Source organism: Vulpes lagopus, chromosome 9, assembly GCF_018345385.1.
Source record: "Vulpes lagopus strain Blue_001 chromosome 9, ASM1834538v1, whole genome shotgun sequence".
NCBI classification, from domain to species: Eukaryota; Metazoa; Chordata; class Mammalia; order Carnivora; family Canidae; genus Vulpes; species Vulpes lagopus.
The window spans coordinates 38,058,062-38,082,489 of NC_054832.1; the positions used below are offsets into that span (position 1 = coordinate 38,058,062).

Here is a 24,428-nt window from a genome sequence, read left to right on the forward strand (position 1 = left end):
AATCTCTGTCTTTCCGGCAAACAAGACTCTCTAATCCTCAATTTTCTTGTCTGTAAAATGGAGGTAATAATAAAAATGTGGCTGCAAATATTCACCGGAATATTGCACACAAAGCCTAGCATGTGGCAGGTACTCAGTGTTCCCCCTTTATCATTACTAATGGTAGGATGAAACAGCTAGAAACTAAAAATCCATTCCACAGGCTGAACTGCTTGAACTAATTTTTGTCACGCCTCAGGGAGATGAAGACCAAGGAGCCATGGCTACAATAATGGAGGTGTCCTGCCAGGGTTTGGGGCTCCCTGGCCATCCCTGCACTTTGTTTGACTCCATGGTTACCGCAGGCCTCTCCTCCCCCTGTCCATTCCCCCTGGACTTCAGGAAGTATCCACAGATGTAGCCTGGGAACATGGAGGACACCCAGCCCATAGCTGCCCTTACCTCCGGCCCCTGAGGAAGGTCAGGAGGGGCAGAGCCCTCTGTGATGATGCTGGTCCAGGAAAAACAAAACCCCAAATTGCAGCACTCATGGACCTGTACTGAAGGCCCACTTCTCTTTGGCTGCCACTTCCTTCCCCAGGGTGGGGAGTACCCAGCCCCAGTAAGTCCATCTGTAAGAGTGACAAGCTTTTTTGGGGAGCTAAGCTCTGCCCTTGGTAAGAAGCCATTCCTGCCTTTCCAAGGAGACTGCTCTACAGGCCACTGACAGGCAGAAAACAACTAATGATGCATAAAGGAATTTTATGGCATGAGATATTTAGGCTTTGCATGAGGGCCCAAGTTCCAGGAGGATCTTCTGAGGAAATCCTCCTTTTGGTCTGGAGCCTCCTGCCACGTTGGAACCTCTCAGCCTGGTGGGGGTACCCTGAGGTCTTCAGCCTACCTCCTCTCACCTCCCAGCACTCAGGGGTCCGAGGGCCAGTTATTGCCAAGCTCACTCAGCGTTTCTCCCCTGATAAGGGTGGGTCCCAGCACAGACACCCCTGCCACAGCTCCCAGGGCAGAGAGACAAGTGCTTCCTCAGAGGCCAGTCAGGCTTGTGTGGGCATGATGCGGGTGGACAGGAATGACTCGGGGCCATCCAAGATGCTTGATGAGACCAAATGCAAACAGACGCTCTGACCTCTCTCTGTAGATGCTTTGGGCTCCATCTCTCAACAGGGAGTTAGGACCTGGCATCCCAGACACATCTCTCCAGCACCTCATGGCTGAGAGGCAGAAGCGAAACACTACCCCAGGCGCTGCCGGAGCACCCCCAAAGTTCAAGGTCGTGGGAACTTGCAGGGCCTGGCAAAGTACCATAAATTACTTCAAGAGACATCTATTAAATGCTGGAAGAAGCACAAGTTCCTGACAGAATATTTAGCAGCCAGAAACTAGGTCTCGCTATTATAACAAACATTTAGGCCCCACTAATACCTAACACTGAAAAAGAGTGACATTCACATTTGTGAAAAGTCAGCATCAAAAATACCAGAATCTTAGGTTTTAGTGCAGGTCATGATCTTAGGGTCATGAGATCGAGCCCCACATGGGCCTCCACCCTGAGTGCAGTGTCTGTTTGAGATTCTCTCTCCCTCTTCCCCCTCCTGCTCACGCTCTCTCTCTCAAATAAATCTTTAAAAATAAATCAGAATCTTAGAAGTGGTTAAAAACCAAAAGATGCCTATCCTGGTGATTCTCAAACATGATCCCAGGAATGGCCTGTGTTGGAATCATGTAGGGTACTTAATAAAAATGACAGATTTCAGGGCCACACTGCAGATGCTCAGAAATTACTGTTTTTAGTAAGCTCCTCAGATGCTTTTGATGATAACCTGGTTTGGAAACCACTGACTCGGTCCACTGGTCCTGAGACTCTTCTGTGACTACGAAGCCCCTGGTGATCTAATTCAAATGCAGACCTGTTTTGGGTTTGTGGTGCAGCCTGAGAGCCTGCATTTCTAATGCTGATGCTGCTGGTCTTGGGACCACACTGTCACAAGTAGCAGGACTGTTCCCCAACCTCCTCCATTTTCCTGAGGAAACAGTAAAACTGAGCTGCAGGCATGGGTGCAAGAAACAAATGAGGCAGGTAGGGGATAAGCAGAAGGGAAACTGCAGGTTCAGCTGGGCAAGCATGGTGGGAAAGCCAGCCCTGAGACAGAACATCTCCACTCGGGTATTTTCTTACCAGACGAGGGTCTTAGGACTTGTTTCCTAATATCTGTTGCAATCATACAGTGGGAGATATTTAGAACTACTTCAGGCAGTCCCCGTCAAAAGGAGAATCAGCTTTTTTTTTTTTTTTTTTTAAGATTTATTTATTTGAGATTGATCAAGAGCAAGCAAGCATACAGAGGGAGAGGGAGAGGGGGAGAAAGAAGCAAACTTCTTGCTGAGCAGGGAGCCCTATGCAGGGCCCAACTCCCAACCCTGGGGTCATGATCTGAGTGGAAGGCAAACGCTAAACTGAGCCACCCAAGATTCCAGCTCCTTGCACAGATCCTCTGAGTGCTCGCAGCAGCCAGACCCTAACCGGCAAGATCACCTTCACATCCACATGTGCGCTGCTGGTATTTATTCCAGGGTGCTCAACACCTGATCCCTTCCCCCCACGTCCGCCATAGCAGCACAGGCATGCGTGTGTGCACACACACCGCTTGGCTCCTGGAAAGTTGCCACAGGAACAGTCACTGTCTACTGAGGTCTCTGGGCTGGACATCTACCCTGGCTCACGTGGCCTCGCGCACTTGTCCTCCAGCCCTCTCTGGGCGCAGGTGCGGGCCCCAAAGCAGCTTGCTCTCACTGCCCTCTAGTTCACGCCCTGGGGGACTGCCCCCGGGCCTTGGCGGGATGCTCACCTAGCGACTCGTTCCAGTCCCTGCGCACGCCTGGAGGTGCAAGGAAAGGGGCCGCCCTCCGGCAAGAGGACGGAGCGGGTGGGGGGGCTGCCGCCGGCCCACAGGGACCAGCTGGACTAAGACGCCCAGAGCAGCCTGGGCTCCCCGCGCTGGCTCGGCCAAGTCTCCCCGCTCCCGTCCCCTGAGGTCACTTCCTACAGTGAAGACCCCGGGTAAGCGGTCCGAGGCTCTGCTTCTGAAACGGCCAATATCCCGCAGGAGCGGTCGCGTCCGGCAGAGCAAGGGATGGGCCAGCCCGACGACGGGGAGACCCGGTGACCCACAACAGGTGCCCGCCCCACAGGCAGCAGGGGGGACAAACTAGGTGGTGTCCAAATAATAGGTGCGAGGTCCTGTGACCTGTGGGAGGCAGGAAGGAAAGCTCGCGAATGAGGCTTGCTTCACTTGCTAAAGTCAGGAGCCCAAGCCCCGACAGCCGTGGCTCTCCCTGGGCCGAGCGAGGTCCGGCCGGGGCGGGGCTCCCGCTGGCCGCTGCAGGGGCTCGCCCAGCCCCAGCGGGCGGGGCGGCGGGGATGTGGGCGGGATGCATTTTGCAGAAAAGAGCTTTAAAAATGGTTTCTTACCTAGCTCCTTTTAAAAAAATCACCGAGAGTTCTCGAACGAGGATCTCAACAGAACACAGTACGGCTGTGCCCGCAAGGGAGAGCACTGGGTGCGCAGCGGTTAGCGCCGCTTGCAGCCGGGGCCGTGATCCTGGGACCGGGGTCGAGCCCCGCGTCGGGCTCCCCGCATGGGGCCTGCTTCTCCCTGTGCCTGGGTCTCTGCCTCTCCCTCGCTCTCTCTGTGTGTCTCTCATGAATAAACGAATAATCTTCAAAAAGAGAGAGAGAAGGAACACCGAGGACCTGTAACTTCACAGTTGCCCCCAAGGCCTGCACAGGTGAACGGGGCTCTAGTGCCCGTTTTCCCGAGTCGGCGGTTCTCCCGCGAGGCCTTGGCGCCACCTAGTGGCCCGTCCGTCCACGGCAGTAGAGCCTGGGATAAGGCAGCTCTGGTTAACGCAGCAGTTCGACGAAAATACACTAAATGCCGGGCACGGGTTAGGGATCCAGCTAGAGCCCGAGGGGCAACAATCGTCAGATAAGACACAGGTCTCCCCTTCCTGAGGCTCACAGCCTAATGGAGTACACAATAAACAGACAACCAAAGAATTATTCTACGTTGTGATGTCATCAAGAAATAAACTCCTTCTGGGATAGAGAATAATGTAGGCAGGAGGAGGCCTCTCTGAGAAACACTTCATTAACTTGGGAGGATGGGAGGAGAGGGGAGAGGGGTACAGAAAGTACAGGACGAGGGGCAAGAACGTTCCACGAGCACAGAGCACAGCGCAGGCCTGGCTCTCCACGTCCTGGAGGAACCGAGAGCTTGGCTATTCAGGAACCAGAAGGCCAGCGATTGGAGGGAGGAACTAGGGGAATTTCGTGGTTTTTTTTTTTTTTTTTTTTAATTTATTTATTCATGAGAGAGAGAGAAGCAGGCTCCATGCCGGGTGCCCGACGCGGGACTCGATCCCGGGACCCCAGGATCCCGCCCTGGGCCAAAGGCAGGCTCCAAACTGCCGAGCCACCCAGGGATCCCCGAATTTCGTGTTTATAAACATTCCCTTAAGTGAATGCACACAAATGGTTAGGGGGGATTCTTCCGGAATAGTACCGGGTTAAATTTTAGTTTTAAAAAAGCAGGGAAGCGGGATCCCTGGGTGGCGCAGCGGTTTAGCGCCTGCCTTTGGCCCAGGGCGCGATCCTGGAGACCCGGGATCGAATCCCACACCGGGCTCCCGGTGCATGGAGTCTGCCCCCCCCCCCCCTCTGTGACTATCGTAAATAAATAAAAATTTAAAAAAAAAAAAAAAAAACTTTAAAAAAGCAGGGAAGGGAAATGCCATTACGTGAACTCGGCCGTTAGGGTCAGCAGGACCTTACCCACGGCCATCAGTATCAGCTGTGTGCCCCACTCAGGACAGCTTACACCTGCTACCACCCTGCATGTTTCCTCATTACCCACAGAGTTTTTGTGTCCTTACCTTGCTACACTGGAACCTTGTATCAAAAGTCTAGAACAGTGGTTTTCAATCCCTGCTGCAGGTCACCTCCGGGAGCTCGTAAGAATTAGTGTCTGGGTCATGGTCCTCACTAGTTAAATCAGCATCTCTGGGATGTGAGCCTCAGGCACCAGAGCTTGAAAAGCTCCCCAGGTGATGCCAAAATGCAGCCAAGGTTGAGAACTGATGATCTGAAAGGATACTCACCAAGAGAAAACAAAAGAAAGAAAGAAGAAAAAAAAAAAAAGAAAACAAAAGATACCTCATTTTATATTCCCAAGTAGTGAAGGTTATGTAAGTAATGAGCCAGGCTGTTTTCTCTTTCAAGACCAGGCTTCTCCCCTGGTGGACACCCCCACTTAGGGCCTCCCAGCCCTGCCACTATGCTCTCAAGTTCCTGCCCCGCTGTTTCATGGTGCAGTCTACAGACCTGTGAGCTGCGAAAGGCACAAGAGTGGTCAGGTTCATTCACACCTTCCCAGGGTGCAGGGCTCCAGAGCCAGACCTCCCAGCACTGCAGCCTCAGCCCAAGCTACACGTCAGAAAAGCCTTGGGTCCCACCTGAGACTGCTTTCTGGGCTACCAGCCAATTCTAAAGTGCAGCCAGGACTGAGAGCCATAAAGTAGATGGGACTCGTGCCTCTGAACTGTGGAGAGGCCTGCAGTGGCCAGAGTTGCTGTGTTAACTAAGGGTGCTGCTCTGAGGGACCCCGGTTGGTCTTTGTTATGTACTATTACCTGCTAAGCAGCCCAGTCCTGACCAGTTAAGGCTAGGATGAGAGTCCATCCAGCTGTCACCTGCCCATCTCCCCTCCCCTAGCCCCTCCCAGGCAGGCAGCAGCCAGTTAGCAGCCAGTCAGTAATACAGGGAGTTCCTCATGGGTCTGTTACCTACAAACTCCCTATTGCCGACGAAAGGAGCATGAACATCAGGTTCATGGAGCTAATGAAGTTCTGTAAGGAATGGGCGACGTGTGCTTAACCCGCACTGGGACCGTGTGAATTTTTAGATGAGCAATGACTGACGCTATTTTTCTGAAAACTACTGGCACACATCTCAAGGCCTAGAAGGGTATGTACCAGAAAGGTGACGTCTGGGTCATGAGAATCCAGGTGATTTTAACTTTTGTTGTTGTTGCTCATCAGCGTATTCTAGGTTTTCCATGATGAATATATATTAATCCAAAAACATAGTAATATTTTACTATGTGTAGTAAACATTTTAATACGTGTAGTATTTTTTAAAAGCTGAGCATAATCACACAGAATCAATTGTTTCTTAGAGAAAGAGGTATACAGCTGGTCTCTGGGTGCTCAGATCACACAACTACACTTTTTAAGACACTTCCTGACTTTGCAAACCCCGGAGACTTTGCCCTCACAAGAGGCCAGGGGCCACATTGTACTTTTTTGGTAAATCTGCGACACAGGGAGCATCAAAATAAACACATTTATTCATTTTTTGCTGTAGAGAATAAGACGCTTTCCTGTGTCTTTTTCAGAGGAGAAATGGATACTTCACTGGGTATGTGCAGATTTTGTCAGTGTTTTGCAAAGTATATTCCATGAAACTAGTTTTCCCTGGACAATAGATATGCCCACCACTAAAGAGAAATCGGTGGGGGAAAGGGGGAGTTCTGTAAAAGATGGATTTCCTTCCCACAGGAATCTGCTGGGCCTTGCCTTCACTCATTTATTGTGCATCTGCAACAGGAGCTTGTAGACTACAGCTCTCCCCAAATTTATTTGGCCATCACTCTCCGGAAAACATCTCCAGGGACCAGTGCTCCCTTGAACAGGTTTTCAGGATCAGGCACGTTCAGGGTGGTATGGCCGTAGACGTCTGTGGCTTGAACAGGTTTTCGGAAACACAAGTCTATCCTTTCAGCACATAGTTCTTTGACCTTCTACCACAAAGCAGAGTAAGTGTGCCCTGACCCCCTTGCCTGGCCCTCACAGGCACTGAGCTTAGGGGACTCACAGCGTGCTCAGGCTTCTGTCATGGGGCAAGCTAAGCCTCAGATGAAGTGGCTTGGAGCCGAGAAAACAGACAAGGAATGGCCCAATAAACATTCACAATTGAACATCAAGCAACATTTTAATTTATTGTTTACAGACACCACTAAGTTACACTATTTTTATCAGCCTCCATTTGGGTTGGACACCAGTACATCCAGAGGCATGGTGAGAGGAAAAACATCAGACATTTCATTAGCTACTGTAATACTTGCTGTCTCTCTTGGCAACTAGTCTCCCCCAGAGACATTTCTACCAAGTGCTACTGCAAAAACCCAATACATTTACACGGAAGAATGCCTCACTGTACATTTAAATTAAAAAAACAAAAACAAAAACAACCAGTTAAGGCTCTGCTAGAAAACGTGTGGTAGGAAGATAAGGGTCTGAAGGTGTGAGATGCATATAGTAACTAAAAGTGAACGAATGAGCACCTAGTTTCTCTGCAAGTGAAAAAAAAAAAAAACAAAAAAAAACAATGGTGACTGCACTCCTGTGGGGCAGAATGAAACCTCTCTTTTACACCCTGCTTGACCATCAGGTGGCCATCGTGACTGCATGAGTGTCTAAAAGTGGCCTGTCATTTTAATCATCACCCTGCAGAGAGGTAAACATTGCATGGTACAGCCACGTTCCCCAAAGTGTGTTCCTAAAAACATGATTCCTACAAAGTGCTCCTTGCAAAAGGAGTTTGGGAATTAAAAAGATTTAGATACTACTGTAGGCTGTTATCCACTTCCTGGAGAGGCACAATGTGTATTATCACATGGAAGGTTCTAGAAACCCCTTATAAAGAAATGCTTAAAAAGAAACGTTAAACTTTGTTTAACCCAGAGTTTCCCACATCAATCTGACATTGGAATCATTTTTTTTTTTTTTTTTTTTTTTTTTAGATAGCACATTTCATAGAACGTATTTTGAGAAACCATCCTCTATGGCTTTAAGAAACTCTTTGCAGAAAAAAAAGCACAGAAAAATCACATAACTCCTAGGATAATTTGTTGATCAATAGCAAAGAGGACAACAGATCCTAAAGATCAGAACCCCATTCTGATTCCACCCCAACACCTCTGCCATACACTGAATCTGCCTGAAAACAGGCAGCAATAAATTTTCCACAACTTCCTTCCACATGGTGTCAAGTGTTAGGCATGCTGACTCCAGTATGGAATTGAACACAGTCCAGACGGAGGAGCCCTATGTCATGCACAAGAGGCCAAGTGTTGATAGCCTTTCTCTCTTCTGTAACAATCAAGTCATTAAACAAACCTTGTTGCTTATTCTGTGTCTACAAGGCTTTTCAAATACACTTGACAGCCCTTTGTTCCTAATAAAAAAGGAACAAGAAAACGTACAGAGCATCTAATTATTTTCAGCAAGAATGACACAAACCAAGAAATCAAAATATAAAAGCTTTTGTCTGTATAAACAAATAATTTTCAAATGCTACAGGGAAAGGTGGAGGAAATCCATGAGATAACTGGAATGATGTTAGTATTCTAACATTTGCATAATACATAATCTTTTTATTCTCATTTCCAAGGAATTTCACATGATATTTCAAAACAGAAGATGGTGGAAACAAAACTCTCCAATGGTGGGACTTGGCAAACAAACAGTATCTCTACGCTGCCAGGCTGTCCACCAGCGCTCATACATCCACAGCAATTCTCGCAAACCGATACTGCAGAGAGGCAGGGGGCCTCAGCAACACGAGGCCCCTCTCCGCTGCTGGCTGGCTGGAGAGCATATCCAGCAAACCCGTCAAGCTGACAAACCCCAGGGCTTCTCCGCAGCCGACAGCCATGGAAAAGTCTCCCTGCGTGACAAAGCCAAGGAGAACTCTGGAGCAGTGAGACGTCACAACAGGGAGGGGGCCTGACCACAAGCCCAGGGTCAGAGCTTGGTCCCTGGCTGCAGGGTGCCCTCCTGCCAGACCCTCAGGCACACTGCACACTTGGTCCTGCCTCTTCTCTACTCTCTTCTTCTCTTTCTGTTTCCGGATCTTGCTCTTGAACGGGTCACTGTGCTTGCATTCCTGGGGCCCACAGTATAGCCGATCCCGACTGAGCTGGAGGAAGTCCTCCTTGGCTGGGACACAGATCATGGAGTGCGGCTCAGGGTTGCCCTTCCTCAGCAGGGACAGGCTGACCCACACCAAGCCCCTGGGGAAGCGGTCCAAGATGGCCAGGCTGGCCGCTCTGGTCATTGCTGGCTGCCCGCTGCTGGGAGCTCGCTGGGGTGCCCTCCTGTCCCTGGAACTGGGCCCACACCAGGCTGACAGCTGCTTCAGTGATTTCCTACTCCTACGTGAAGTGGGAGACACACATTTGAGGAGAAAACATGCAATCAGAAGATTGGGCACTATTGGAGTTAACTTGATTTTTTTATACTCTATGTGGGAAAGGATAAAAACTAATTTTTTTACGGTTAAAAACAGACATTAATGCATTTTTGTATGGTATTTTTCTTCTTATGTGTCTACTCTTCTTAGATACTAAAGGACTAAAGGTTTAAGAAGTTGAAGGTAGAGAAAAATAAGAGAATCTAAGGCTGAGAGAGACAGTTCTAGGAAATGAAGGAAGGATATAAAGTTATGACATGAGTATAAAGCGAGAGGGATGAGCACTTTTTAAAAAAATCTAAGCACAGAAGAGAAGGAAACTATGAAGTACCACCAAACAGGCTGCAGCAGGAACACATTTTGTACAGTGGCCTCTCGGACATAACAATGTTAAAACGAGCTGGTACATCACTCATAAATTCAGATCATTTGAAAGGAACCAGAAGAAATCTAATTCAGGGGTATAAAGGGGAGAATGCTTGCTCAGAGTCTGCAGAGGGAATGTTCCTCGTTACCTAGGGTCACAGACGCAAGGGGACTGCTCTGTCAGCAAAGACTAAATTAAATAGGTCACAGAAAACAACTGCCTTGGTTCATGTCTAAGGATGACAATACTTTAAATCATCTGGCCAGTTAGTACTGTGCTCCAAACCAATGTGACTCAGCTGTGTCCCCGAGCCCTCTGTGAGACACACACGGCAGGACTGGCTTTCCCCTCCAGAAAGCCCAGGCATCCTTTTGGGCTTTGCATAAAGGAACAAAGATAACGTTTACATCCTGTAGTCTGGTCAGAATGAAAACAAGACAATCTAAACGACATCCAGGAGTCAGGACACTTACCTAAGAACGCAGAGGAGACTGCCAGTGGCATCCTGGCCTGTAACCAACTTGGTCCCCACCTGGGCTGGGCATTCTGTGTCCATTACTTCTTGGGGCTCACTGGACCTGCTTAGAGATGCGCCCCCTTCATCAGACAGCTCATCAGTGTGTTCAGGCATGGGAGCACAAGGCAACCTGTCTCCTCTCAAGGCATTTTCCTCACCACTTGGAAAGGAGGCCACAGAGGATTCCTCTTGGGCCAGGACTCTTGACTCCCACTCTTGAGTTAACTGCTCCCAGGGACAGCAGAAAGGTGCCAGAGTGCCAAGCTTAACATAATTGGGTCGTTTTGCAGGAGGGCGCCTAGTGAAAATCAAGGGGGAGAACCAATTTTGAACAATTTAGGACTGAACCATTAAAATAACTACGGCCATTGTACTACATCTCTACTTAAAAAACAAGCATACTGGAGCGCCTGGGTGGCTGAGTCAGTTAAGCATCTGCCTTCGGCCCAGGTCATGATCCTGGGATCCTGGGACTGAGCCCCACGCGTCAGGTTCTCTGCTCAATGGGGAGTCTGCTTCTCCCTCTCCCTCTGCCCCTCCTGGCACCTCCTACTTGCGCACACTCTCTCTCTCAAATACATAAATAAAATATTTTTTAGAAAAACAAAAAACAAAAACAAGCATATAAAAAATTTTTTCCGGGATCCCTGGGGGCGCAGCGGTTTAGCGCCTGCCTTTGGCCCAGGGCGCGATCCTAGAGACCCAGGATCGAATCCCACATCGGGCTCCCGGTGCATGGAGCCTGCTTCTCCCTCTGCCTATGTCTCTGCCTCTCTCTCTCTGTGACTATCATAAATAATAAAAATTAAAAAAACAAAACAAAACAAAAAAAATTTTTCCAAATATGGTTAAAGAATAACAACCAACTCTACTGGCCAAGCTTGTTTCCTGTGGTTTCAATGACAAAAGGTAATATGTCCCACAAAGCAGCCCCATGTAGCCGCTGCACAACTCCAGGAAGTGCCATTCCTGAAAGACTCCAAATACATGCTGTCCCTGGACTCATACAGTGATGTCCCTGAACATTCTAAATTCAAAAGGAACAGAAGGGGCTGGCTGTGAAGTTTCCCCTCACTCGACTTGTAGCTGGTGAAAAATGATCCCGGGGTACTAGCCTCATTCAGAGACCTTTAGAAGGAAGTAAATGGAGGGGGGAGGGGCAAGATGGCGGAAGAGTAGGGTCCCCAAGTCACCTGTCCTCAACAAATTACCTAGAAAACATTCAAATCATCCTGAAAATCTACGAATTCGGCCTGAGATTTAAAGAGAGACCAGCTGGAACGCTACAGTGAGGAGTTCGCGCTTCTATCACGGTAGGAAGACGGGGAAAGCGAAATAAAGGCACAAAAGGCCTCCAAGGGGGAGGGGCCCCGCGAGGAGCCGGGCTGAGGCCGGGGGAGTGTCCCCAGGACAGGAGAGCCCCGTCCCGGAGGAGCAGGAGCTGCACCGACCTTCCCCGCGGAAAGGCCTCCCGGGGAATTGGAGCAGGATCCCCAGAAAGGCGGGGATGCCCTCGGGCTCCCTGGGACAGTAACAGAGGAACTGCGCCCCGGAGATGCGCCGAGCTCCCTAAGGGCTGCAGCGCTCGGCGGGACCCGGAGCAGCTCGGAGGGGCTCGGGCGGCGGCTCCGCGGAGGGGGCTGCGGGGCTCCGGGAGCAGCTCAGCGGCGGCGGCTCGGGCGGAGGAAGAAGCTCCGCGCGGAGGGGGCGGCGCGGCTCCGGGAACAGCTCGGAGGGGCTCGGGCGGCGGCTCCGCGGAGGGGGCTGCGGGGCGGGAGCGCAAATCCAACAGCGCAGGCCCCAGAGCACAGGGCGACGGGACACAGCCCAGGACCCGGACTCCCCCGGGACAGGCAGAGGCCGGGAGGGCCCAGGTCAGCAAGGACGCTCCTGCCTGGAACTGAGCAGATCAGCGGCCCCACCCGGGAGCCCCAAGGCCCTGCAGACGGAGAGCCCCGGAGCTACTGCGGGAGCTGACTCCAGGGTCCCAGAGCTGCCCCCGCCACTGTGGCTTCCTCCCGGGGCCTCACGGGGTGAACAACCCCCACTGAGCCCTGCACCAGGCAGGGGCAGAGCAGCTCCCCCAAGTGCTAACACCTGAGAATCAGCACAGCAGGCCCCTCCCCCAGAAGACCAGCGACACGGACCAGTTCCAAGGGAAGTCAAGGGACTTAAAATATACAGAATCGGAAGATACTCCCCCGTGTTTGTTTGTTTGTTTTTGTTTTTTGTTTTTGTTTTGTGCTTTTTTTTCTTTCTTTCTTCTTGATTTCTGATTGCTTCCCCCACCCCACCCTTTTTTTTTCTTTCTCTTTCTCTTTTTCCCCCTTTTTTTTCTTCTTTCTCTTTTTTCTTTTTCTCTTTTCTTTCCTTCTCTCTCTTTTTCTCCTTTTCCCAATACAACTTGTTTTTGGCCACTCTGCACTGAGCAAAATGACTAGAAGGAAAACCTCACCTCAAAAAAAAGAATCAGAAACAGCCCTCTCTCCCACAGAGTTACAAAATATGGATTACAATTCAATGTCAGAAAGCCAATTCAGAAGCACTATTATATAGCTACTGGTGGCTCTAGAAAAAAACATAAAGGACTCAAGAGACTTCATGAGTGCAGAATTTAGATCCAATCAGGCAGAAATTAAAAATCAATTAAATGAGATGCAATCCAAGCTAGAAGTCCTAACGACAAGGCTTGACGAGGTGGAAGAACGAGTGAGTGACATAGAAGACAAGTTGATGGCAAAGAGGGAAACTGAGGAAAAAAGAGACAGGCAATTAAAAGACCATGAGGATAGATTAAGGGAAATAAATGACAGCCTGAGGAAGAAAAACCTACGTTTAATTGAGGTTCCCGAGGGCGCCGAAAGGGACAGAGGGCCAGAATATGTATTCGGACAAATCCTAGCTGAAAACTTTCCGAATCTGGGAAGGGAAACAGGCATTCAGATCCAGGAAATAGAGAGATCCCCCCCTAAAATCAACAAAAACCGATCAACACCTCGACATTTAATAGTGAAGCTTGCAAATTCCAAAGATAAGGAGAAGATCCTTAAAGCAGCAAGAGAAAAAAAGTCCCTGACTTTTATGGGGAGGAATATTAGGGTAACAGCAGACGTCTCCACAGAGACCTGGCAGGCCAGAAAGGGCTGGCAGGATATATTCAGGGTCCTAAATGAGAAGAACATGCAACCAAAAATACTCTATCCAGCAAGGCTCTCATTCAAAATGGAAGGAGAGATAAAGAGCTTCCAAGACAGGCAGGAACTGAAAGAATATGTAACCTCCAAACCAGCTCTGCAAGAAATTTTAAGGGGGACTCTTAAAATTCCCCTTTAAGAAGAAGTTCAGTGGAACAATCCACAAAAACAAGGACTGAATAGATATGATGACACTAAACTCATATCTCTCAATAGTAACTCTGAACGTGAACGGGCTTAATGACCCCATCAAAAGGCGCAGGGTTTCAGACTGGATAAAAAAGCAGGACCCATCTATTTGCTGTCTACAAGAGACTCATTTTAGACAGAAGGACACATACAACCTGAAAATAAAAGGTTGGAGAACCATTTACCATTCAAATGGTCCTCAAAAGAAAGCAGGGGTAGCCATTCTTATATCAGATAAATTAAAATTTACCCCAAAGATTATAGTGAGAGATGAAGAGGGACACTATCTCATACTCAAAGGATCTATCCAACAAGAGGACTTAACAATCCTCAATATATATGCCCCGAATGTGGGAGCTGCCAAATATTTAAACCAATTAATAACCAAACTGAAGAAATACTTTGATAATAATACACTTATACTTGGTGACTTCAATCTAGCTCTTTCTATACTAGATAGGTCTTCTAAGCACAACATATCCAAAGAAACGAGAGCTTTAAATGATACACTGGACCAGATGGAGTTCACAGATATCTACAGAACTTTACATCCAAACTCAACTGAATACACATTCTTCTCAAGTGCACATGGAACGTTCTCCAGAATAGACCACATACTGGGTCACAAATCAGGTGTGAACCGATACCAAAAGATCGGGATAGTCCCCTGTATATTCTCAGACCATAATGCCTTGAAATTAGAACTTAATCACAACAAGAAGTTTGGAAGGACCACAAACACGTGGAGGTTAAGGACCATTCTGCTAAAAGATGAAAAGGTCAACCAGGAAATTAAGGAAGAATTGAGAAGATTCATGGAAACTAATGAGAATGAAGATACAACCGTTCAAAATCTTTGGGACGCAGCAAAAGCAGTCCTGAGGGGGAAATACATCGCAATACAAGCATCCATTCAAAAACTGGAAAGAACTTGGGATCCCTGGGTGGCGCAGCGGTTTGGCGCCTGCCTTTGGCCCAGGGCGTGATCCTGGAGACCCGGGATCGAATCCCACGTCGGGCTCCCGGTGCATGGAGCCTGCTTCTCCCTCTGCCTGTGTCTCTGCCTCTCTCTCTCTCTCTCTGTAGGACTATCATAAATAAATAATAATAAAAAAAAAAATTAAAAAAAAAAAACTGGAAAGAACTCAAATTCAAAAGCTCACCTTACACATAAAGGAACTACAGAAAAAGCAACAAATAGACCCCACCCCCAGCAGAAGAAGACAGTTAATTAAAATTCGAGCAGAACTCAATGATATCGAGACCAAAAGAACTGTGGAACAGATCAACAGAACCAGGAGTTGGTTCTTTGAAAGAATTAATAAGATAGATAAACCATTAGCCAACCTTATTAAAAAGAAGAGAGAGAAGACTCAAATTAATAAAATCATGAATGAGAAAGGAGAGATCACTACCAACACCAAGGAAATACAAACGATTCTAAAAACATATTATGAACAGCTGTACGCCGATAAATTAGGAAATCTAGAAGAAATGGATGCATTCCTGGAAAGCCACAAACTACCAAAACTGGAGCAGGAAGAAATAGAAAACCTGAACAGGCCAATAACCAGGGAGGAAATTGAAGCAGTCATCAAAAACCTCCCAAGACACAAGAGTCCAGGGCCAGATAGCTTCCCAGGGGAATTCTATCAAACGTTTAAAGAAGAAATCATACCTATTCTACTAAAGCTGTTTGGAAAGATAGAAAGAGATGGAGTACTTCCAAATTCGTTCTATGAGGCCAGCATCACCTTAATTCCGAAACCAGACAAAGACCCCACCAAAAAGGAGAATTACAGACCAATATCCCTGATGAACATGGATGCAAAAATTCTCAACAAGATACTAGCCAATAGGATCCAACAACACATTAAGAAAATTATTCACCATGACCAAGTAGGATTTATCTCCGGGACACAAGGCTGGTTCAACACTCGTAAAACCATCAATGTGATTCATCATATCAGCAAGAGAAAAACCAAGAACCATATGATCCTCTCATTAGATGCAGAGAAAGCATTTGACAAAATACAGCCTCCATTCCTGATCAAAACCCTTCAGAGTGTTGGGATAGAGGGAACTTTCCTCGACATCTTAAAAGCCATTTACGAAAAGCCCACAGCAAATATCATTCTCAATGGGGAAGCACTGGGAGCCTTTCCCCTAAGATCAGGAACAAGACAGGGATGTCCACTCTCACCACTGCTGTTCAACATAGTTCTGGAAGTCCTCGCCTCAGCAATCAGACAACAAAAAGACATTAAAGGCATTCAAATTGGCAAAGAAGAAGTCAAACTCTCCCTCTTCGCCGATGACATGATACTCTACATAGAAAACCCAAAAGCCTCCACCCCAAGATTGCTAGAACTCATACAGCAATTTGGTAGCGTGGCAGGATACAAAATCAATGCCCAGAAATCAATGGCATTTCTATACACTAACAATGAGACTGAAGAAAGAGAAATTAAGGAGTCAATCCCATTTACAATTGCACCCAAAAGCATAAGATACCTAGGAATAAACCTAACCAAAGAGGTGAAGGATCTATACCCTAAAAACTATAGAACACTTCTGAAAGAAATTGAGGAAGACACAAAGAGATGGAAAAATATTCCATGCTCATGGATTGGCAGAATTAATATTGTGAAAATGTCAATGTTACCCAGGGCAATTTACACGTTTAATGCAATCCCTATCAAAATACCATGGACTTTCTTCAGAGAGTTAGAACAAATTATTTTAAGATTTGTGTGGAATCAGAAAAGACTCCGAATAGCCAGGGGAATTTTAAAAAAGAAAACCATAGCTGGGGGCATCACAATGCCAGATTTCAGGTTGTACTACAAATCTGTGGTCATCAAGACAGTGTGGTACTGGCACAAAAACAGACACATAGATCAATGGAACGGAATAGAGAACCCAGAAGTGGACCCTGAAATGTATGGTCATCTAATATTCGATAAAGGAGGAAAGACTATCCATTGGAAGAAAGACAGTCTCTTCAATAAATGGTGCTGGGAAAATTGGACATCCACATGCAGAAGAATGAAACTGGACCACTCTCTTTCACCATACACAAAGATAAACTCAAAATGGATGAAAGATCTAAATGTGAGGCAAGAGTCCATCAAAATCATAGAAGAGAACACAGGCAACACCCTCTTTGAACTCGGCCACAGTCACTTCTTGCAAGATACATCCACAAAGGCAAAAGAAACAAAACCAAAAATGAACTATTGGGACTTCATCAAGATAAGAAGCTTTTGCACAGCAAAGGATACAGTCAACAAAACTAAAAGACAACCTACAGAATGGGAGAAGATATTTGCAAACGACATTTCAGATAAAGGGCTAGTTTCCAAAATCTATAAAGAACTTATTAAACTCAACACCAAAGAAACAAACAATCCAATCATGAAATGGGCCAAAGACATGAAGAGAAATCTCACAGAGGAAGACATGGACATGGCCAACAAGCACATGAGAAAATGCTCTGCATCACTTGCCATCAGGGAAATACAAATCAAAACCACAATGAGATACCACCTCACACCAGTGAGAATGGGGAAAATTAACAAGGCAGGAAACCACAAATGTTGGAGAGGATGCGGAGAAAAGGGAACCCTCTTGCACTGTTGGTGGGAATGTGAACTGGTGCAGCCACTCTGGAAAACTGTGTGGAGGTTCCTCAAAGAGTTAAAAATAGACCTGCCCTACGACCCAGCAATTGCACTGTTGGGGATTTACCCCAAAGATTCAGATGCAATGAAACGTCGGGACACCTGCACCCCGATGTTTCTATCAGCAATGGCCACAATAGCCAAACTGTGGAAGGAGCCTCGGTGTCCATCGAAAGATGAATGGATAAAGAAGATGTGGTTTATGTATACAATGGAATATTACTCAGCAATTAGAAACGACAAATACCCACCATTTGCTTCAACATGTATGGAACTGGAGGGTATTATGCTGAGTGAAGTAAGTCAATCGGAGAAGGACAGTGTATGTTCTCATTCATTTGGGGAATATGAATAATAGTGAAAGGGAATATAAAGGAAGGGAAAAGAAATGTTGGGAAATATCAGGAAGGGAGACAGAACATAAAGACTCCTAACTCGGGGAAACGAACTAGGGGTGGTGGAAGGGGGGAGGAGGGCGGGTGTTGGAGGGGAATGGGTGACAGGCACTGAGGTGGACACTTGACGGGATGAGCACTGGGTGTTTTTCTGTATGTTGGTAAATTGAACACCAACAAAAATTAATTAAAAAAAAAAAAAAAAAAAAGAAGGAGGTAAATGTCCCAGCTGCCCTATAAGAGACAGCGTCATTATCAGTTTTTCAATATACCCTTCCAGAGACACTTTATGTATGTATTTGCAGACATGTACATATTTTTTTTTTAAGATTTTATTTATTTATTCATGAGAGACACAGAGAGAGAGAGAGGCAGAGACACAGGCAGCGGGAGAAGCAGGCTCCATGCACGGAACCTGACGTGGGACTCGATCCTGGGTCTCCAGGATCACGCCCTGGGCTGAAGGTGGTGCTAAACTGCTGAGCCACCTGGGCTGCCCTACATATTTCTTTCTGTTTCTTACCCATCTTACATAAGTGGTGACACATCAGATACAGTACATTTTGCTTAACTTTTTTCACTTAACAAAATACCTTGGAAATCATTTTATATGAGCACATTAAGAGATCCTTCATTGTTTTGTAAAAAGCTGCATATCTTACTCCACTATTAGATCATACCCTAGTTTATTCAGATAGTTCCTTATTAAAGGATATTTTGGTAGTCTCAAACTTTGGCTTCTATATACAATGCTTCAATGAATGACCTGAACACATCATGCAAGCACAAGTATATCCACTGGTAAGTTCCTGGAATGGAACTGCTAAAGCAAAGACTATTTAGCATTTGCAATTTTGAGAGAGATTTCCAAAGTCACAGGGCAATAACAATCGACTTTTTCAGCAATGGACGAAATAAGGAGAACCTCTGAGAAATACCACAGGCTTATGAGAACCAGGACCCCAAAACATATGGAGCAGCCTGGCTGTTGGACATTCTGGGCTGGAAGACTCTTAGGGAGTCCCAGAACCCTGCCCTCAGATTGACAATCTCCTGTGGGACAGGCCCTGACATTCCTTCCCTCACATGCTTCTTACCATGTGCCATGCCCCAGGACCCCAAATGGACATGAACCTGAAGACCTAATCGGGGGTTCAGTTTGACCCTACACTCTGGAGTTTGAACCAAATATGTTCTGGCCTCTCAAGAGGGGTAACTGGTAAAAAATACTCCCAGGATACTTGCCTCACCCAAAGACCTTTAAATGGAAGTGAGAGGGAGGAAAAGAGGGAGGGAGGGAGGGAGGGAGGGAGGGAAGGAAGGAAGGAAGGAAGGAAGGAAGGAAGGAAGGAAGAGAAAGAAAGAAAGAAAAGAAAGAAAGAAAAAGTAAAGAGAAAGAGAAAATGGTGCAAAAACTTCAAAGTATTCAACATCATCAGAAGCAAACAAAAAATTAAAACAATTAGATGTCACTTTTTCCACCCATCAGTTTTTATCAATAGTAGAAGTTGGTAATATCCTATGTTATCGGGAGTGAGGGGAAACAGGCACCCTCTGAACTACAGGTGAAATCCTAAATTAATACAAACAACACTCGTCAATAGTATAAAAAATCTTTGAGGCATGTATCTTTTTTTTTTTTTTTTTAAGCCAGAAATCTTATTTATGGGATTTAGTCTAAGGTCTGTGTTTTCTTTCCCCTCTGGCTCCTCTGTAGTGAGAGCAGTTTCTTTTCTTCATCCCATGGGCCTGAAGGGGGCAGATGTCCTCCTGATGCCCCCACACCATTTTTTCTTCTCCTTCCTCCTCCAAGACCCCAGCTCCCCTGAAGCACACGCCATTAGATGAAACCACTGGCTCTCCCTTCTCAGCCAGGTCCTCCATCAGCCACCCATACACGCCCTCCAACTGCTACACCTCCTTCCCCTCCATCTTGACTCCTGTTACTCAGTGGCTTTGGTATTTACCTAGATCAGCCTTCTAACACCTGGTCTACAGTAACTTCATGCCTTCATTTCCCATCTTTCATTTCACCTCAGACACCCAGTCTCCCAGTCACACGACACCTTAGTTTTGGTGACTGCCATCACCTGCTCCACCTTAGTTTTGGTCACTGCTATCACCTGCTCCACCTTAAAATCTCAATTTCAAGTATCTACCCTCAGAGTGATGCCTCCTCTTCCAGCCTATTTACCCCTTCCCCAACACAACTCCTTGAGCACTGGAACTTACTCCTTTACCATCTCCTCACAGCTCACCACTGTTCTCATGCATCTCTTCTTCTTTTCTTCTTCTTCTTCTTCTTCTTCTTCTTCTTCTTCTTTCTTCTTCTTCTTCTTTCTTCTTCTTCTTCTTTTTTTTTAATATTTTATTTATTTGACAGAGAGAGAGAAAAAGCACACACAAGCAGGGGGAGCAGCAGAGGGAGAGGGAGAAGCAGACTGCCCACTGAGCAGGGAGCCCGATGTGGGACTCAATCCCACGATCCTGAGATCATGACCGGAGCCAAAGACAGATACTTAACCAGATCTTAACCGACTGAGCCATGTGCTCCTCACACGTCTCTTCTTAAAAAGCTTAAACGTATGAGAATCACTCCCCTATACGTACCCTCAACTTTCTCCACCTGACAAAGCGCAACCTGGTTACATCCAACCCTCCACCAATTCCTGCCAGCCCTGGATCAGCAAAACAGGGCTGGGGAAGAATATGCAGAAGTCCTGAGTCATATAGTATACATGAAACTCAAGTGGACTCCCTGACATTTCTCCAGTCAGTTCTACCTTCCACTATTCTGGAAAATGGTCTATATGGATTCCTCTCTCCTCAAATCTCCAACAGCCTCTCTCCCCTTCTTATTCCCAATAACCTTGCCTCTTTTTATCACAGAGGAGATGGTCACCGATCAGGAGAGTTCTAACCTTATCTCTATGCCAGTCTACCCCATCTCAATCTGTATTCATATCTCAGCATCAGTCTTCCAGCCCACTAAAATGAGAGATCTGAGCCTGACCCTATGGAATACCATTCCCCCCTCCCCACTCAAGGGCTTTGTTCTTGCAATGTTAGCCTCCCTCCTCTCTGCCGGTTCCTCCCACCAACCTAGAAACATGTGCTTCTAGAACATAAACTCCATGAGGACAGGAGCAGATTTTCTTGCCTTTCCCTGTTGTAGGCCCGGTGCCAAGAAGCCTTTGATACATAGCAGGTTCTAAATCAATATGTTAAATGAATGAATAAATCAGACAAATACGTGAAGATGCATATGGAAAGCTGTTCACAGAAGCACATAGCAAAAAATTAGAAATGACCTAAAGGGCCACTGATTAATTACAGGACATCCATACTGGAGTCCTGGATGCAGCTGTTCAGTTCTTTTTTTTTTTTTTTTTTTTTTTTAATTTATTTATGATAGAGAGAGAGAGGCAGAGACACAGGCAGAGGGAGGAGAAGCAGGCTCCATGCACCGGGAGCCCGACGTGGGATTCGATCCCGGGTCTCGCTGCGCCACCCAGGGATCCCCAGCTGTTCAGTTCTATTTTGAGCAAGGGTTGGCAGATTATGACTCACACACCAAACCTGGCCCACTGTCTGCTTTGATATGACCCATGAGCTAAGAATGGCTTTTATGTTTGGAAATGGTTAAAAAAAAAAAAAAGAACATCTTATAGCACATGAAATTATGTGAAATTCAAAGTTGAGTGTCCATAGACAGAGTAAGGATGGCCCACAGCCATGCTGTGGCTGTATCATCTGTGGCTGCCTTTGTGCCACAAGGCAGAGCTGAGCTGTGTGGCTGCTATGGTGGAAACCAAAGGTCCCACAAAGCCAAAAATTTATCATCTGGCCTTTTACAAAAAAGTTTGCCAACACTTGGTTTAGAGTCACATTTATTGATATGAGAAAACTATCCATAATTGATTGCTAAATTTAAAAAGCAGGTTTTGAAATAGTATATAATATAATCCCTTTTCAAAAAAACCTATACCTAAGAAAAGTTTATATGAGTAAAGAAATCTAAAGGGTGAGAAATAAGTATTATTGTCAATTGTTATTTAACAAACACATAGAAGATTCTCCTCCCTCTATTCTGGGAGGCACACAATACATGATTGCTGCCCTCAAAGAGCTTGCAAACCAGCAATCTAGGAAAGTATCCCTGTCCTTCCACTCATGCATCCACTTGACAAAGCCTGAAAACCTAGCACTGCCTGCCTCTGTGGTTGTGGTAAACAGGAAAACACAATCATAGAGCTCATGGTCAAGGAACTACAACAACCTATTATCTATCAGTCAACAAAGAAAGTTATTAAGGGCATCATGCACCAGGCACTGGCCAGATGCCACAACAAACAAGAGAGTCTCTGTGTTTCCAGGAGCCCAGAGCATAGTAGGAGATCCAGGTTGTCAAAGGTAGCATGTACTTCACAGTATAGATGTAAAGCCCTTCACTGGCCACCCCCCAGTGAGAGAAAAGAAAAAAAGTCTAGATGGATAGATACCAAAATCTAACATCACTACTTATCTCTCTGGATGGAAGGAATATACCAGTTTACAAAGCATTTTTACACATTCCCATAGTTTCATTAAAAGTTCACACAAAAAAAGTTCATAAATATGTATTACCTCTATAACCAGTTATAAAAAACACAAACTCTATTTTGAGGGAACAGGGGCTGGTAGTGTAAATCTCAATCAAGCATCTGAAACTCAGGCCCATAGTTTAGACATATGCCATCATCACTGTAAGCAAATGACCACAAGGAAGGGTCTATAACCTGGACAGGCCTACAAAAGTCATATATATGACAATCTTCTGACCTAATTATGTCTTGGTTATGTGAACTCAGGGAAAGTCTATGAAAACTCCACATTATATAAGTTCCTGAAGCCATTCCAAATAGCATTTGCCAGTGCTGAGTAGGCCCTTCTCTTCCTCATAAGACCTTAGGAAACTAGAGAAGCCGGTTTCTTACCTTTTATACTTTTCAAGGAGATTCTTGGCTTGCTCCTGGGCAAACAGAACCCCAGCGGGGCAGTCTGGGAAATCACCAGGAATGTCAGGTGACCTTTTATACTGCGAATGCACTACAGACTCTTTTAATCCACCAACTCTTGCACCTCGGTAGATCTAAAAGAAATGTCAAAAATATCCTATTAATATACCAACTTATAGTAAAATCAGTGTTTGTATAGAGAAAATGGGGAGCATCTGGGTGGCTCAGTCAGTTAAGTATCTGCCTTTGGCTCACATCATGATCCCAGGACTCTGGAATTGAGCCCTACATTGGGCTCCCTGCTCAGCGGGGAGCCTGCTTCTCCCTCTTCCTCTGCTGCTCCCCCTGCTTGTGCACTCGTTCTCTCTCTCTAATAAATTAAAAGAAAATGGGAAACAACTTAAATGCCCATCAAAAACAGAATGGGTAAGTATGGGATAATCCTACAATGAGTTCTACAATCGCAAAAATGATGAAACAGAGCTTCACCATCAATAAAGGGAAAATCTTAATGTTGAGTGAATATAGTGAGTTGCAAAAGCATATATATGTGGTGAGGTATATAAAGTTTGAAAACATGTCAAATATAGTTATTTTATTTTGGGATACAAGCATACTTAAAATAAAGCTATAAAAACAGGCAAGGTAGTAACAAACACTAAAAATAGGAATAGTGGATTCTTTTAGAAGGAGGGTGGGAAATGAAACTAGAAAGAATGCTTCCAATAAATCTATGTTTTATTTCTGGAGCTGGATGGTGACTGAAGGGTAAATAGAGTTGTTCATTATATCAGTATCTATATTTTGTATGCTTGAAACATCTAATAATTTAAAAATTAGAATTATTTAAAAATATTCCCACTTTTATTATTTTATGTATATATAAAATTTTATATATAAATATATTTAAATATATAATTATTAATAATTTTTAATAATAATATATTAATATATTTTTTAAAATTAAGTAAGCTCTATACTCAGCATTAGGCTCAGACTCCTGACCTAACAAATGAGCCCAAGAAATATTCCCATTCTTAAATGCTTAACCAAATGTCTCTTGTACTAGGCATAATCGCTAAAATTAATTACCTGTGTGAATTTAACAGTCGTACATGTCTTTTATACTCTCTAGCTCAAAATATTTAAACTATCGAAAAGAAAAAAAACACACTGGATTTTAATAAAAATTTTAGCTGCAGTTAATAGGAATACATGGTCAGCACTTAAAAAATAAAAGTATTCTATAGAACCATGAAAATTAGAAAATTATAAAAATTGCTTTTAAACTTTTAAAATTCTTTTGAGTAAATAAAACAAAACCACACAAAACAAAACAAAAAACCACCCTGACATTTTGTTGCCACTACTATTCAAAAATCAGGACACTTTCAAAATCTCAAAAATTCACACTATGTCAGCCCATCAATGAAACCTGGCTCCAGGGACTTTATGAAGTATCTGTGTCAGGAGACACCTCGGTGGCTCAGTGGTTGAGTGTCTGCCTTTGCCTCGGGGCATCATACCCGGGTCTTGGGGATCCAGTCCCGCATCGGGTTCCCTGCGGGGAGCCTGCTTCTCCCTCTGCCTGTGTCTCTCATGAATAAATAAATAAATAAATCTTTTAAAAAAAAGTATCTTGTGTCAGAATTATAGCTCTAAGGGTAGAAAAACAGCACTCAGTTTCTAAGTTGTGTGTGAAATCTAGAACAATTTTAGCACTTGTTATTTACTAGGAATGTATTTTACACACTGTAAAGTGGGAATTGAAAAGGAACT

General features: G+C 45.5%; 1 protein-coding gene across 5 annotated transcripts in view; it reads right to left on the minus strand.

Annotated features, from left to right (window-relative positions):
* Positions 1 to 7,033: 7,033 nt before the first annotated feature.
* The window catches only part of POP1 (POP1 homolog, ribonuclease P/MRP subunit), a 43,288-nt gene continuing 25,893 nt past the window's right edge, over positions 7,034 to 24,428 (minus strand). For all 5 annotated transcript variants that reach the window (XM_041769339.1, XM_041769341.1, XM_041769338.1 and 2 more), the window contains 3 exons: positions 22,629 to 22,783; positions 10,148 to 10,489; positions 7,034 to 9,269 (listed from right to left, as the gene is read on the minus strand). In XM_041769339.1, the coding sequence (XP_041625273.1) occupies positions 8,615 to 9,269; positions 10,148 to 10,489; positions 22,629 to 22,783 (1,152 nt within the window). In that variant the 3' untranslated portion in view covers positions 7,034 to 8,614. The remainder of the gene's footprint in view (positions 9,270 to 10,147; positions 10,490 to 22,628; positions 22,784 to 24,428) is intronic.